The sequence below is a fragment of the Gavia stellata genome, chromosome 14 (assembly GCF_030936135.1).
Source record: "Gavia stellata isolate bGavSte3 chromosome 14, bGavSte3.hap2, whole genome shotgun sequence".
NCBI lineage: Eukaryota > Metazoa > Chordata > Aves > Gaviiformes > Gaviidae > Gavia > Gavia stellata.
Window position 1 is genome coordinate 8,499,336 of NC_082607.1, and position 16,202 is coordinate 8,515,537.

Genomic DNA, 16,202 nt, shown 5'->3' on the forward strand with positions numbered 1-16,202 from the left:
CTGAATTTAACCTGACGTGTCACATTAAACAAACGCGTGTACTTACTCTTGTACATTCTAGCAGACACGTAACCAGCTGGAGTTCCCAGTAAGACCCACAATACAACTGCACAGGTCATCAAAGCACCACGGTTGGCAGGAGAAAGAAAACCAAGGCAAGCTAGGACTAAAGAGACAAAAAGATTTAGTCATTTGTGGACACATGTCAAAATTCCCCTGTAACACATATCACTGTACAGGTTTACCCCTTTCACTACCACATATTTAAATGAAGACTCTCATATATCCCCACCATATCACCATACCCCTAATGACTGTTTCATTCATAATAAAGCATTATTTTCACCTCATCTTTTAAATAGAAAGTTTCCTGTAACCAAAAGACTGAAAAATAAAATGCCACATAGATGAACAACAAACCTGAACCAAATTTCAGCTTGAAAACTTCTTCTTCCAAAATCCTACAGTCCTCCTGTAAACATACATGGTCAATACTTACGCATGCTAAGTAACAAGAGAAGTTTAATATGTGGCATAAAGGACATTTGAGAACACTATGTCTGGAAAAGCCAAAAACTTTGACAGAGCTAAGGGGTTCCCCCCCCCCTTTTTTTTTTTTTGGGGGGGGGGGGGGAGTTGTTGGGGGGTTTTTAGGTTTTTGGGTTTTTTTAAGGTAGAAATAAGTGTGAAGAAAGAAGTTCTTAGGGGTATGGAGTCACTTGCTTGAAATTCCACAAAAGGCTCTCAGCTGCCATGATGGACAACACTTTACTCAAGAATGTGCTCTCTTGAAAATAAGCCTCTTTATTAAAAGAAGCCTGCCTGTGTCTCAGCTAATTGTAGAGGCCAACCCAGAGATATTCTCAGAAAAGGAGTTTGTCAGGGATCTCTAGTGGGAATTCTGGTTTTTAATCTGAAAAAGTATTCTGCCCCCCCCCCCCCCCGCCATTTCTTCCTATACTACACTAGTTGCACAGGAAACTATTGCAGTTAAGTAAGTTACAAAGAGCTGTGATCAACACTAAAAAACAAGTCCATCAGGAAAATTCTATTAATCTTACAGCATTACATGATGAATAGAAAAAACCAACTTCTCTATGAAAGACCAAAAAAATCAGAATAAAACCTAGAGGGCAGAATTTGAAAAATTCTTTTTTTGTAATAAATATCAGTATACTTCCCAATGCTACTGTACAGTAAGAAAAGGAATGGTCATGTATTTTTTAGGTAAGATATGATAAAACATCAACTTGCGACAGGTTACATCATCACATATATATATAGCTATTTATGGTAGACTCTCATATTATCTCAGTGTTGTGTCAGTATTATTACATTGGCAGGCATTCTTGCTCTTATTTCTGCATGGCTGCAGGCTGTTGTGTCAAACATATTAGATAGAAAGTGTTCTGAGAACATTAAAGCTTTGATTACACGTCTTTGAACTAGCATTACTGGATCCTTGGATAATTTACACCCTAACAAACTGGTTTTGTTTTTTAAAAAGAAACTTGTAAGAAGGAAGCTTCATTGCTGCAATCATGAAGAATCTGTAGTAGCCCAGATACCACAACATTTTGAATGACAGCATTACTGAAACTATCTAGATTGTTATGAAACAATTTAGTGAAACATTTAGTGAAACATTGGAATAGGCTGCCCAGGGAGGTGGTAGAGTCACCCTCCCTGGAGGTATTCAAGGAGCGTGTGGATGTGGCGTTGTGGGATGTAGCTTGATGGACATGGTGCTGTGTGGTGTTGGGTGGGTTGGTTTTTGGTGTGTTGTGCCTTGTTGTTGTTGTGTGGTGGTTGGCTTGCGTGGGTTGTTTGTGGGTTTGGTGGTGGGTTTTTTTTGGTTTTTTTTTTTTTTTTCCTCTCTCCCCAGGTTGGACTTGATGATCTTACAGGTCTTTTCCAACCGTAGTGATTCTGTGATTCTGTGAAACAGTATATTTTATTTTACTGAATGACAGACATCATTTCCAAAAGCAGGCTTCTATCATTTGTTTAATAATATTGCATCTTTCTTACACTATTACACTACAAACACATCACCTTAATAAAATTACTTACATAAAGTAATAAAAGTCATAATGAAAATTTGCGTTCCTTGGCCCAAGAAGACAGACAGTAACATCCCCTTCCTTGGAGGTCTAAACACATCTCCATGAACCAGCTTCCAGCCAAATTCCTCTTGGGCATCTTCCTGTATAAAAGCAACAACATCTTTAGCAAAGATACATAATGCAGTAGTGAATTAGCACAAACAAGATGCAAAATACATATTTAAAGTTTCATTAACTTCCAGTTTAGATCCAAAGACAGACTAATTGCATGTGATTCATCACTCATTGATTTTATAACCCCCTAATGGTTCAGTGAAAGAAAAAGACAGGATTTATCAAGAAAATCCTCATCTCAAAGCAAGAAAAAACAAAATGTAATTAGCCAAACCATATAACATCATTCTAAATTTAAAACTAAAACAAAGCATTCCATTTAATTTAACTTGGATTATAGCATTTCAGTGTAGTTCAAGCATTTATCTTTTTTTGCTTTCATTACAAAGCACACAGGTCTCAATGACAATATTGGGAAAAAAACGAAATGGTCCCTGTACTCCAGGAAAAAAGTCTGCTCCCTAGAATCACTAAGAGCAAGTACCAACACTCTTTGTCCCACTGCCAGAGATAAACGGATGGATGGCATGGGGGGTGGATCCTCAGTCCAGCAGCTCTAAGGAACCACTACTGAAGAATAAAACTTCTCAATAAAGCCACTCAAAACAAAGACCTCCCGTCACAAAAAAGCCCAAACACACATGACCACAAATAACCAGCCCCTCAACAAGACCACTTTCTTCCTCAAAGTTAAAAGCTACAGGTTTCGTTCAACCTGGGACCATTGAGTTTAGTTCAATGGACTGCTTGCCACTAGAATTACAACACGCACAAAAATAGGGTGAGAAAGAATACAGACCAAACTAGTGAACGACATAGAGCATCTTAACTTGTGACAGATTATGTAATTATTTTTTTTTTTTGCTGGAAGGTTATCTTTGCCTTTCCCATACTGATACCTCTGCTTGCATTTCTTGGCTAGAAATTACTCTCAGAAGTCTGATATACTAACACAAAAATTGAAAACTATTAAACACAAGATAACACTTCGATAAAAACAACACCAAAAACTATGCCTGCAAAGAAAATGATAGCAGGTATCTAGGTATAATTCCAACACATCAGTGCTCTTCCAGTAAAGAAAGGTCTGTTTGGTTAAAGAAACATAAAGACCACACTTCCCTGTAAGTCTGAACCTGAACTTGTGAGCGTGATGAGAAAGTTGTTGAGGTAAGACAGAAGAAAGACTTTTCCCAGGTAGTTTTAAGTAAGGAATGAAAGAATTTAAAAGGCTACCATCTGAAGCAAATCTTTTATCTGTTTTCAAAATGGTGAACACTAAGCAGAAATAAATGCTTAGTACTTTAGCTCCTGACAGAACAAGAAAAATGTTGTACAAATTTGGAATGGCTGGTATTAGATTTCTTATCAACACCTAATCTCGCAAATGCACTCAAAGACACCCTCTCGTTTTAATACAAACTTTAAAACATATAGCTACATGGTAAATACCTTGGTTAAGAAAAATAAAGAGAAACCAAGCTTGGCAGATTGAGACCACTGATTTATCTTGTATAGGACTATGGGCCAGAGTGTTCATCTCAAAGCTAGATTTGTTAATAGAACTCTTCCATTACAGGCCAATTAGCTATGAGCCAGTATTTTCCAGGCTTTTGTTTAAAGAATTCAGCAGTATTTTATATTGCTAACCTTTACCATTCAACGATGAGGATAAGAATTGCGCAACTAATCCAAGCAGGAAGCTACACTTTACAGTTACAAAAAAAATTTTTGAGGAAAATCTAAAAAGAGACTTTTGAATCTTGGCCAGTATGCTAAAAATTACTGTAGATTTTAAGAAGTGCAGTGATCCTCACCTTGTCCATTAATTTAGCCTAGTTCTAAAAAATATTAAAACAAAGATTTAAGTCGCCTGCACTCAAGTGGTCACGATCAAAGAGATTTAGAAAAACAGGACAAGAGTTTTACCTTTCACTGTTGAAAAGATATTGACCTGAACCCTCTCAAGTTCAGTTCAGGAATCTTTTCTTATTCATAAGACCCTACAAGTAATCTAATGATTTCTAAACACTTAATTAATGTCCATCTCAATAAATCTACATCACACTAAAAGCCAGTTGGTATTAGCTGAAACCTCAATGCGTGTACTAAGACCACAATATCACTGGCTTGTGCATCTATCTCTTTTCAAGTAGAATCACCAGCATTCCCTAAGTGTGAGATACTGATTTGCTTCATTGCAGCTTCCTCAGCCCAGGTTCTCTTTTGCACAATTATTTCACACCTTTTTAATCAGCTCCTTGAACTGCAACAGATCTTTAAGTCTCTTACAACTGGCAAGAAAATAAAAAAAGTGTGGTTTTTTGAAAGTCACACCTATCCCTGCTGTCATCCATAAAAACTAATCAAGCTTCTACAAGTCTTGCTCTTTATCACATTAAGAATGACCAACTAATAAAGACAACACAGTATAAGATATTGAACATAATTTAATTGAGAGATCAAACAGGAGCTTCACAAAAACCATCAGTTAAAGGATGTGGAAAAATTCTTCCACTTTAATTACTGTCTGGATTTGCATTAACAAAAAGATATTTAATATCAAAACCACAAAGAAGAATGAAAGTACTTTCAGATGTTTTAGTTTCAATATGAAACATTTTTGTGCATTTTTAAGTATTTCTTTATTCAGATAGACAGCAACAGTGAAAATTCAAACCTTTGTAGTATCTGACATTATTTCTCATCTTTGGCTTGCAGATACCACTTTTACAAATGAGAATGAGTGAAAGCCTGAGTAAAAATTACTCTGAGTAATTTACTTGACCAGTTGGTCAAGTCTCTCTAACTCACAATCAGTTATATTCTCTTCCACCAAGGCAGCAAACCACTATAGGGACGTGCCCCTTTCCCGTTTTAAGGAGTACATATTTCAAAAGAACTCACAACAGGTTGAGTCGGATGGCAACAAGCTTCAGTCACTACATTAAGTCAGACAAACCAGGCTCGGTTTGACACAGTGATCACCAGAATTGTATTTTTAAGAAAATAAATAAAAATAATTTACACACACACCAAGTAGTTCTAACACAGCTAGAAACCAGAAGTTGTGTTGTACATGAACTGCAGTATTACAATCTCCTAACTGAAGACAAAAGTGCATGATTCCACCGCACTTTAGCCACAGACAAATGGCAACACCAATTTGTATTAGCCTATGTTAATCAGAATCTCTCCCATACCATTTAGCAAGACAACTACTGATCCTCACACTACTTTCACTTTAGCATTAGCTGTTGGTTTAATTTTTGATCCTTTTTGCAATGATCACCTGATACAGTTTTTTTTCTTAAATACTTTGCTTTATGAAATTGCATAGCATCATACTTCTCATGAAATTTAGACCAAACTTTCCAAACTTCACAAGTCACATGCTAGCACACTTGCTTTCTAGACAAGCTATACTACAAACTACTATAAAGAAGTACTACCTTGGAGTTGGAAAAATTACAGCAACTGAGCTTCCTAATGCAGCTTCATTACAATGGGGACAATACCTGGCTGCAGTAGTTTTAAGCCTGATCTCTTGAAGAGGGGAGAAGACAGTTATCAACAAAAGTTTACAGGTTTGGTTGTTCAGACTATAAAATACATTTTTGGATAGAAAACATGCCAAAGTGGGTAGCAAAATCTTTGCTTCTGTGCTACAGATGTCTCTGCAACAGATACAGTGCAGGTCCTGTGCTAAGACCAGATAACATGACTTAAAAGACTTAAAACAGGGCTGAATTGACAATGTATCTTATGTATAATCTCAGGTTGGCAGTCACAGAATCACTCAGTGGTTGATGCTGGAAGGGACCTCTGGAGGTCCTCTTGTCCAACCCCCCTACTCAAGCACAGCCACCTAAAGCAGGTTACCCAGAACCATACCCAGATGGCTTTTGAATATCTCCCAAAGATGGAGATTCCATAAATAACACACTGGCTGCTTAGGTCAGCGTCATACGACCAGCTACATATCCAGACTGACTCCATAATGCAACCACAGGACTCAGAGTGCCTTACCACCAGCTACATATCCATACTGACTCCATAATGCAACCATAGGACTCAGGAGCAACAGCCACAGCTTGATGGTGACCCAATGCCAGAACACTTTTCAATGTCTGCACGGTATCTTGTGGCTGTTGGTATACTGAGAATGTATTTATTAAAAAAAAAAAAAAAAAAGAGGCTTTCCTTAGTTGAGACATTGGAACAAAAGGGACTTACATTTCAAATGCGAGTTTGTTCACTACCAAAAAGTTTCTGTGAATCACTCCACATACTTCTAAAACCTGAAGTCTGTCCCTGCATATTACAAGTTCATGAAAAGTAAGACTGTCACATCTACCCATGTATTCCTGCTGTTAGAAAAGATGAAATAGCAATAAAGCTATTTTTAAACCCCAGATAAATTAGCATGTATCAAATTCTTGGTAGTTATACATCTCTTTAGATTGTATTCAAAACCAATTGATAGACATCACTATTGCCAGAAAAACATGCTCATGTAAAAGCTGTAAATCTTACTCACAGAAGAGTCAATCTGGTTGTATCTTGCAATATCTTTATGAAGAGTCCTCAGGATGATCATAGCCACCATGCCAGATAAGAAGAGAACAATTACGAGGGAATTCATTATACTGTAGGTAAAGAAAAAGTTAAAATTTCAATCCACTTATTAAGGTTTCAGGACATGCACTTCAATTCATACCACATGTACAGCTCAAGTCTGAGGAATAGGTTTAGATATTCAGACTAAGTCATTCAGACCTTTTAGTATTTTCCCATCCAGAGAAGATAAACTGTTCTAAGTTGTGTACCTTTACGGTTTCTTAGGAGACAGAAGTCAGGAGAATAGTATTTCATGATATATTGTTAATTCTCAAGACAGTTACATATTGCTTCTCTTTATTTTCCTCCTTATATAGTTCAGAAGTAATTTCCCTAGTGAAAACAGCTACAGCTCTTAAAGCAGTCTTTTCTCAAGTAGATTTTGTATCTATCAACCAATGAAATCTACATCATGCTATTTAATATTGTAGAGACATATTTAATCTCTTCAAACACTTTATACTGCAAAACATTAACATTTCAACATAAATTACATACTTACTTGATATCATCTGCATGGTACAGAGGGAAAGAAGTAAGAGCTTTTCATATACATCTTTTACTCATAAAAAGCCCTTCTTTTTACTGTAAGCAGCTGCTAAGTACAAAACACGCAGTACACATATGTACCTCTCACTTGGCAGTTAGAGAAAGCCAGACAGTAACAATAAGAACACCGCAAAGCAGCAACGTCTCAAAATTTCTACAGAATGGAGATGATAAAGTAAAACGATGGAAGCTGCTTTCCTTTTGGACACTAATGGTGCATTCCTTTGGCGAAATGCAATACTACAGTTGCTTCCAAGAGGTGGAAGACTGGTAGAAGTTACTTCACATATGAAAACAAGAAAGTTTCCTTGCCTGAAAACTAACAGATTTTGTTCTACCACAGCAGAAGTTATATATCCCTAGAAGCACAAATAAGAAAACTTTGTGCTCTCCTGCAAGGTTATTCACTGAATAAATGCAGATCTTACCTAAACCACTGGATGTTTGTATGTGGCATGGACTCCAAAATGTAGTCCCATCTGGAAGCCCACTTAATATTATTCTTTTCCTATAAAGAAATGAAATAGCAATTAATAGAAACAAGTATAAGTTTGTTGCAGCCTCTGAGAAGGAATAAGCACATCAAGTATCTTCCACAAACCTTCCATTCAGCATTAAAATCTAAGCTTGGTATCAACCCTGGATGTTAGACCTCCCTCTTGCATTAATTCATCTCTTGAGCCTCTCAGAGTATCTTGTTTATTGAAATCTCCCATCCATGTCTTCTACCTTCAACCGAGGCTTCACTAAGCCTCATCTTTCCATGATTCAATACGTAGCTGCCTGCAGCTCCCAAATGTATGCTGAAAAACAATCATGCCATCACAAGATACTCCCAGCACAGCACACTGATCTTGAAGTTTCAACTTTGTTAAACATACTCTATGAATATGTTTCTAGTTTCCCCTGGAATTTTTCTCTCTCATCATCTTTAATGTATTTAGCACAGGCTTCCTTGCTCCCTGCCATAACGCTGTCTGATACAGACTATTTTCCACTCTGATTCCTGGCAGACAACTTTCATTTCCAGATATCCCTGTGAAGGATTTAAGAAGAAGAAATCATTCAGCAACTTTCACCTTCGAAAGACGCTTCCATTCTCTCCTATCTCCTCCTCTAAACATTTCATGTGAGAGCTGTACAAGTGATGATTCTTTCTGACCCCCAAGCCTTGCCCTCTACAGCTTGTCTCATGGGATGTGTGTCTGCTATCCTGCTACCAAATTCCATCTCCTGACTGGCAAGAAGTTCAGGAGAACTTCCTCATTTATTCACCAGGCAGTAAGTTTGTACAGCTAGTTCTCAAAATTTAGACGATGTCTCCAGCGCCTACAAGTTCCGACTCATGTTCTGGATCAAGAACATTTAACAATGAAGAACTGCACCAATACAACAAGGTGGCTGAAATTGCCATAAGTTGCTCTTTATCAGCCCAATCAGTAGTTGATCAGTAGTTCACAGCTGGTTGGGATGGTTTCAGAACTGTGGTTCTAAAGTTTGTTACTCAAATACCAAACTGCTCACATGCTTACATTTCTGTGCGCTTGTGCATTAAACGTTAGCGGCACGATCACATATATGTTTCATATACACAAAGCTAAATACCTTGCCCATTTCAATGAATTAAAGCAGACACCATAGCTTTCTCATCAGAAGTCAGCTGTCATATTAGAAAGGACCATGAAACAGTTACGCATTTTACTGGTTTATGTATTCAGGCTTACTGAAACTAATGTTCTCCCATTTAAAAATACTTTTCACTGATAAATACTCCCCTTTTAAGATATTTTGAGACTACTACTACTAAAAAGTAAAACATATCAGCTTTTATTTCAAATCAACGCTGACGGATAACAGAAAATAACCAGTTTTGGGATGCCTGACGATTGAGACGTGCCGAGCACCACCTGCCGGAAGCGCCTGAACCCACAGCAGCCGAGCCTCGCCCGCTCCGCGCCAGGGAGAAAGGCAGCGGGCGGCCTGGGGAGAAAGGCAGCAGGCGGCCAGGCTGCCTGGGGCATTGCGTGAACAACCGGACAAAGTTCACGCGGCAATTCTAAACTGCAATGTATTATCAAATCTAAACACAAATGTTAATAGACAGGAGGCTCATTCATGTAGTAATAGTAGAGACTCTAAGGAGGTCTGGGTGTCTCAAGGGAAAAGGAACAGGATATAGAGCCTTGCGCCTCAAGGTCACTGGTTCAAATCAAACTCAATTTGGCAGAGTGAAAGCTGTTACCGTATGACGGCTGCTTGACGGCCTATACGAAATAAGCTGGTGGTCCAAGCCAAATCCCACAAGATTGGCATCTTACATCAGAAAAAACAACCGTGCTTCCAGGACAGACTGGAACCAAGGTAGCAAGGTTTGAAGTAGCTTGAATCAAATTATTCTCACCCCCGCAGGAGGCTCACTTTCCACGCTGGGGTAAAGACCCAGTTGCAAGAAAGCCTAATTTCCTCCTGTCTAAGTCGTAACAGGCTGAATAAAGCATTGGAGTATTTGTAAACGTTGGAGTATTAACTCTAGAAGATGAATGGCCACCTACTCAAAAAAAAGCTAGTGAATAAAATAAAAGCAATACAAGATGAGACAAAATCTGCAACCTCACTAGACAAAACAGCTTTACAATATGCTACAATCAACATTTAACACAAAAGCGTCTCCAAATATAATATAAACATTTCTTCAGCATGAGACTCTCAGTACCCTGACTGAACTCTGAAAACATAGAGCACACCTCAAGGAAGACAACTCTTGCAGTTATTCAATCTACTACCTTTCCATTAGGAATAAAACAGGGCAAAAAAAGTCTTTATTTATACATCTTAAGTGTCACTTAAACTACAGTAATGCAAAAGTAACAGGTTTTGGGAAAACTGCTTCACAAGACCATCCTTACTGAATTAACACTGCTTTAATCCAATTATGGCTATTAGCAAATTATCCAGTTGTTTTGATTTCATTCTTTTGGGGAATTACATATTCATGTAACAGATTCGATACTTACTTCAAACGTCACAGAGTAAGTGTAGATCAAATTCAGTTTATTGGTGAATTCTCCAGGAATCTCCATAGGTGGACCTTCACAACTTAAGTTGTTCTCATCTGTATGTTTGTAGCTGAGGGGCGGGGGGGAAAAGTGAAATAAAATTGTATATGCTCTACAGGGTGAATTTTCACAAATTTTTTTCTAAGGTAATTAAAACAAGTTTTTATTAAAAAAACAAACAAGGAGAGCTGTGTATACCATTTCGTAGCAGCTATTCAACTTCTTTGAGAACCTGCTTTTCTGTTCTTCTACCAACAAAGGTCAAAGATCTTAAAAGGTATTTTTATTAATACTTATGTTTGTAGCTAGAGATAACATGAGAAAAATAGAATAATGTATATAATTAGGTATCATTATTCAGAATTTCTGTAACAGCCTTAAAGCCACACCAGAACTGAACACTAGTTCTCACAAGCACTCGTGGCGAGAGCTAAAAACTCCACAGAAAGCATCCTAGGGATTTAGATCCTGGATTCATTATCCTACATTCAGACAGTATCTGTTCACACTTCTAGACATTTGAGAACATTATAGGTAAAGTTGTTCGCTAAGCATCGGGGAGACAAGAACCGCAGACCTCTCAAGGTCATGAAACATGGTTTCACCCTACCCACTTTTCTGCCATGATCAGAACGAAGTCCTAATCCTAAGCTAAAATGCTGCTTGATTAACTGGGCTGGAAATTCTGGAGAACTCTACCTGGTAAGACGGTAAGTTTTAACACAAAATACCCTTTCTCTGCCATTATACCGCCTTTCCACAATTTAACAAGACTGCATTATTGGTGAGGGACTTAACCTTAATGTGTGCTCATCAGCAAGGAAGACAGAGAATTTCTTAGCAATCTCCCAGAAGTTCTCACCTTCCCTCAAGTTTCATAGGGAGAAGGGTGTTTATTTTATTTTGGTGCATTCGGGAGTGTCTTTTTTTTTTTTATTACTATTGTCATTTTACACTGGGGCAAAAGAAATGACTGTGGCAACCTTTCCATTTTCCATTCCTATACAAGTGGTCTAATTTCACCTCTCGTCAGTCTTGTGTACTCTGAAAAATGCAGAACAACTCAGAACAGCATTTTACATTCTGAAGTTCAAATACGAAAACCCTTCTCTGCAGTACCTTAGAAATACTGCAGCTATAGAAGCACAAAGTCAAAGAAACCTTAAGTTTGCTTCAATTCATTCCTGTGAACCGCCTCTAACACAGGAAAATAGCTTCCCTCTCATACCCTCTTGGGCAAGCTGTATTTTCCCAGTGTAGATAATGTATGTAAGGTAGAATTGTTTATTATATGTCAACAACTAAGTCAAGCCACAAGACAATAACAACTTTCATGAAAGGCCTAGGGTACTCCAACCACAAATCAGGAGAGCTTCAAGGTTGAAGTAAAGTGCCAAGCAGAACACCAGGTCAGAAAACAACAAAATTCAGGTTATGTGCAACCTAACTGTGCCCCCTTCTGGTCTGCATTACTAGAGAAAAGAAATTCTCATTCTTCAACCATTCAGGATGCAACTGATAAAGTGTTAATCAAAAATGGAGAAGGATGGTAGAATCTTCTTGCCACCATCTCAGAGCAGATGTAAATGGAAGGAGTAAACTTGCATAGCAAGTATAATTCACTAAACACACACTATACCATTGCAACAGAAAAAACAAGTATACCCAAGTAATGTTGTACCATACATGTCTGTATGACTTGAGAAACTCTGGTAGTGTAATTAAGAATGTACTTAATCTCTGTAGAAAAGAGAAGAGTTTAGCTAAAAAAAAAAGCAACCTACTTTGAAATTTTATAAACAGACTGCAGTTTTCAAGTATAGGTAAGTATGAACTGTGCATGAACAGACTGACAAGAGGTCAAAGTAATTGCTTCAGTCTGTTTCTGACCTCTGAATTGTTGCATCTCCTCTCTGGTTCACACAGAAACTAAGAAGGTACTGTTTAAGAAAATAAGTTAGACTTCTTAGGAAATTAGTCATTGTCTTCTGCTGTTCTGAATCCCAGTATTAACTTGGTATTCCACCTATACCTCAGTATCCAAACTAACACAGAAAAAAGTACACCGGTACAAATACTGTACACTCACACAAAGTAAATTTGGGAGGCAATGCAGCAACAATAAGAGAGATGACATGGGAAACTGTCACTCAGTTAAAGGATGTTTCTCAGTGTATCTGAAAACAGGTCTTTTTAAAAAGAAAGTAATGAACACCCAGATGCAAATCAATAAAAACACGAGAAAGCTTCTAATGTTTGTGTCAGGTTCTAAGAGTCTGTGTAAGCAGTTATTCCATCAGGAGGGACTTTAGGGAACATTTTAAAAGCACAGTTAAATGACATTTACAGTCGTGGAACTACTCTTTGTAAATACAGTTCCAGCCATGAACCAGTATACTGAAAGCTTTATCAGAATTCAGAATAACGAGTTCCTCAGAACTTACTGACACCGAGTATCGTTTCTAAGTTTACAACTACTGTTAGGACTCCCCAGTAGTAGAACTTGCTACTTTAATGCACAATTACCTTTGCGGTCTCAGTCTCGCCATCACCAGTCTTGCACCAGGCCAGTTTTCATCCTTCCCACTATGGTACATGATTGTTATGTCAACGTGGTTGAAGAGGTAGAAAGTGTTCTTCTTGTTAAACTCCGACTACAAAGTATCATCAAGAGATTGAGAAACTTCTCCAACAGGAGAGGGCGCAAGCAGTCAAGAACTTTAAAATGAGACTACTGTCCAATGAAGGAGCAAGAAAGAAGGGGAAATACTTCAACACTCACTTTTTTTAATATACCTGTAAAAAATATTTATATTTTTCTATACATTATATTGTATTATATAAATACAAACCCACATAATGAAGTATCACATCTGTGTTACTAGTAAAATTTAAGTGTATTTGACACCATTTTTGTATTTACCACAAAAAGCTGCCAAAACAAGTTCAAAGATGTATTTATTCAAGGTACAAGTAATTCAGATTCACCATTTCTCCCCCTCCCCACACAGTCTTCCTGGTAGACACTCCAGCTACCGAAGCTTAGAAAACAGGTTCTGCTTCAAAAAACTACCTTTCCCTTTCAGTAGCTATTCTGCTTTGTCATTCCTACGCTTTCAGAATTTGGAATTACAAAGAAGCTCAGATGATACCACAGTCAATTAAATTGACTTGGATTTTCTTTTCTCCTCAACACTGGCATTGTTCAAAAAAAACTTTAATTTGAATTAGGGGACCAGGATGACAGACTGCTAGTTGAGTTTCCAAGTAAAAAAATTCCTTTATTTATTGTATATATTAGCCATTTTCCAACTGCCATACAAATTCCGTCCCTTGTGCCCTCCCAGCAAAATATGAAGGTGTCTTGCACTGAATGTATCTGGATTCCTCTTCTTTCACTATGATCAAGATTCCCGTCAGGAGAAGACTAGAATCATACCTGTGTCGTACTATAACCCCATCTTTTGATACCTGCTTCCTCCATTTCCAAAGTAGAAGTTAAAGCGATAATATAGCTCACCAGTTGCATAAATGCGAGGATGAAATGTAGCTGTGCCACAGCATGATAACAACCCTGTTCCTGCCCCCATTTTTAAAGATATAATTATGTCTGCTGGAATAGGTATTTGGGTATACTTCTAAAAGAGAACGACATTCCCCAACTCAGCCCAGAGATTACAGACATACCCATGGTGCCACATTCTTATTTGCCCATGTAACAATCATCCCTCTAGCACTATGCCATGCAGCATGCTCATCTCAATTAGAATTCACAGACTAAAATTGACACTGGGTATGACAGCTACACTGACAGAGCATCCACACCGCAGCTGGCACACGATTTGCACAACACTTCATGGATACACAGTACAAGCTCCCTAAGCACTCAACAAGAAATAGAACCATTGATGCCTACGTATGAAGGCCCCCTCCTAAATAAAACCAAAAAACCAAAACCAACAACTTTTCATCCAAGTTGCTGGCTTCGCTACAACTGTTTTCTGTGTACCAGACAGCTTCCAATACAACATACACCAGTATCAATTTAACTTAAGAACAACCTCACATACAAAGTAATAAAGTTGAACACTTAACTGGAACAGGTTATTCAATTCACAGACCATTTTCAATAGTCTAGGGAGCCTGAAGAGTAACCTATTGGAAGGCGACTGTAAACAGAGTAAACTGAACATGCATGATAAATGCATCACTTCCAAGAAGCATCAGACCTGCTGAATACAAATGAAGTGACTGCACTGCACACAAGCAGTAAGTCATGTGGTAAAGCAGAGTGCTCTCTCCTCACTGAGAGGAGTGTGGTCCCTCACCCCTGGAGACAGAAAACCGTATCACTGTAATCTGTAACTGTACTAGTTCACCATGGAACTCCCAGGATGACTGACACATTTCAAATTGTTGTCAATATAATTCTTTCCCTGTCACAGCTGTGTTTGTTATCTTCCAGCCATCTGGGAAAACCCTGACGTATTTAACTTGTAAACTGTGCTAGACATAACTTTTGCAATTAGAACACAGTGCTCATTTCTAGGTCTTCACTAGAAAGCTTCTATCTGAAATCGATAAAAGAAGGTCTTGCACATGAATATGACATGGACAAAGAATGAATAGGTACAAGGACGGACTCAGAACAAAACCTCATTTTTCAAGGCTTTTAGACACCAATACAGTTGTTTTATAGCTTTATCTATATTGGTCAAAAGATCTAAATGAACTTTTTTTTTTTGGACCACTGTATCAGAAGCAGCATTCAGCTTTGTCAATGCCCACATTCTGAACATTAACTGTGTTTACAAGGGTATCTGTTCTTTCTCAGGAAAAGAAAGCTTAAAAATAAAACTGTAAATGAAATTACATCTGCTATACTAACAAAAAAAGTTCCACCACTTACATTTATAACACAAGCATCTTTAACTCTACCATCTGGAGTAACAAAACATCCTATTGGAAATCCTGGATTACAGTATTTTTGTCCATCTTCCACATCATAGCACCATGTTACAGGCATGTTATCGATAATCCTAGACAGAAATCATCAAAGAACACGTCCTCAGAAAGGCATGCACCTTATTTCACATTGACATTTAACATTCACATAATGCACACAGTTTTCAGTAGTACCTACAAGATGCACAACAGAGGACAACCATCACACAGAAGGAAAAAAGCAACCACTTAGAACATAAATAACAATTTCAAAAAGCAGCAAAAACACCCCCCAACCTCAAGCACACATCTCAGCTTACCAGTGAAACACACATCTCAGCTTACCAGTGATGCTGATAATTCAACTGCATTCCTTTCTTCAAAAAAGCCAGCTTGCTTTTATCAGCGCTGTTTGCTGGGTCATATGATCTTGTACAAACCTTCTTGCATGTTTCTTGCTTTTTAAAAGTGAACTGTTAAAAAAGCACACAAAAAGACTAATTTCAGTTTTGCTTCAAAAATCTTTTAGAGTCTTTTTTTCAAGTAAAGTTAACTTTTTTAGAAGCTTTTATAGCAAGGAAGTAAAGTATCTCAAGCCAGAATTTCCCATATAACAGCTTTAACCTAAATGTCAAGATTTATATATATCCAGCACCAGCAATCCCCTTTCGCATTGCTAAAAATCTCTTCAACAGCCCAGATAATCTCTTCAACAGCCCAGATAAAGTACCTCCAGATACACCTTGAGGACTGATATTTGAAAATGAGTAGAAAAGGTATTGTTTTTTTCTTTTACCAGTTTGTTTCATTTTGGTAATTTCATCATCTGCTAAATCAGACTTTTAACTACACC

General features: G+C 37.7%; 1 protein-coding gene across 1 annotated transcript in view; it reads right to left on the reverse strand.

The window, feature by feature from the left end:
- The window catches only part of LOC104253926 (transmembrane 9 superfamily member 2), a 34,817-nt gene that overhangs the window by 15,068 nt on the left and 3,547 nt on the right, over window positions 1–16,202 (reverse strand). The window contains exons 4-11 of the mRNA XM_059824307.1: window positions 15,695–15,822; window positions 15,315–15,444; window positions 12,932–13,059; window positions 10,364–10,475; window positions 7,778–7,857; window positions 6,721–6,829; window positions 2,074–2,206; window positions 47–166 (exon numbers count right to left, since the gene is read on the reverse strand). Coding sequence (XP_059680290.1) covers window positions 47–166; window positions 2,074–2,206; window positions 6,721–6,829; window positions 7,778–7,857; window positions 10,364–10,475; window positions 12,932–13,059; window positions 15,315–15,444; window positions 15,695–15,822 — 940 coding nt within the window. The remainder of the gene's footprint in view (window positions 1–46; window positions 167–2,073; window positions 2,207–6,720; window positions 6,830–7,777; window positions 7,858–10,363; window positions 10,476–12,931; window positions 13,060–15,314; window positions 15,445–15,694; window positions 15,823–16,202) is intronic.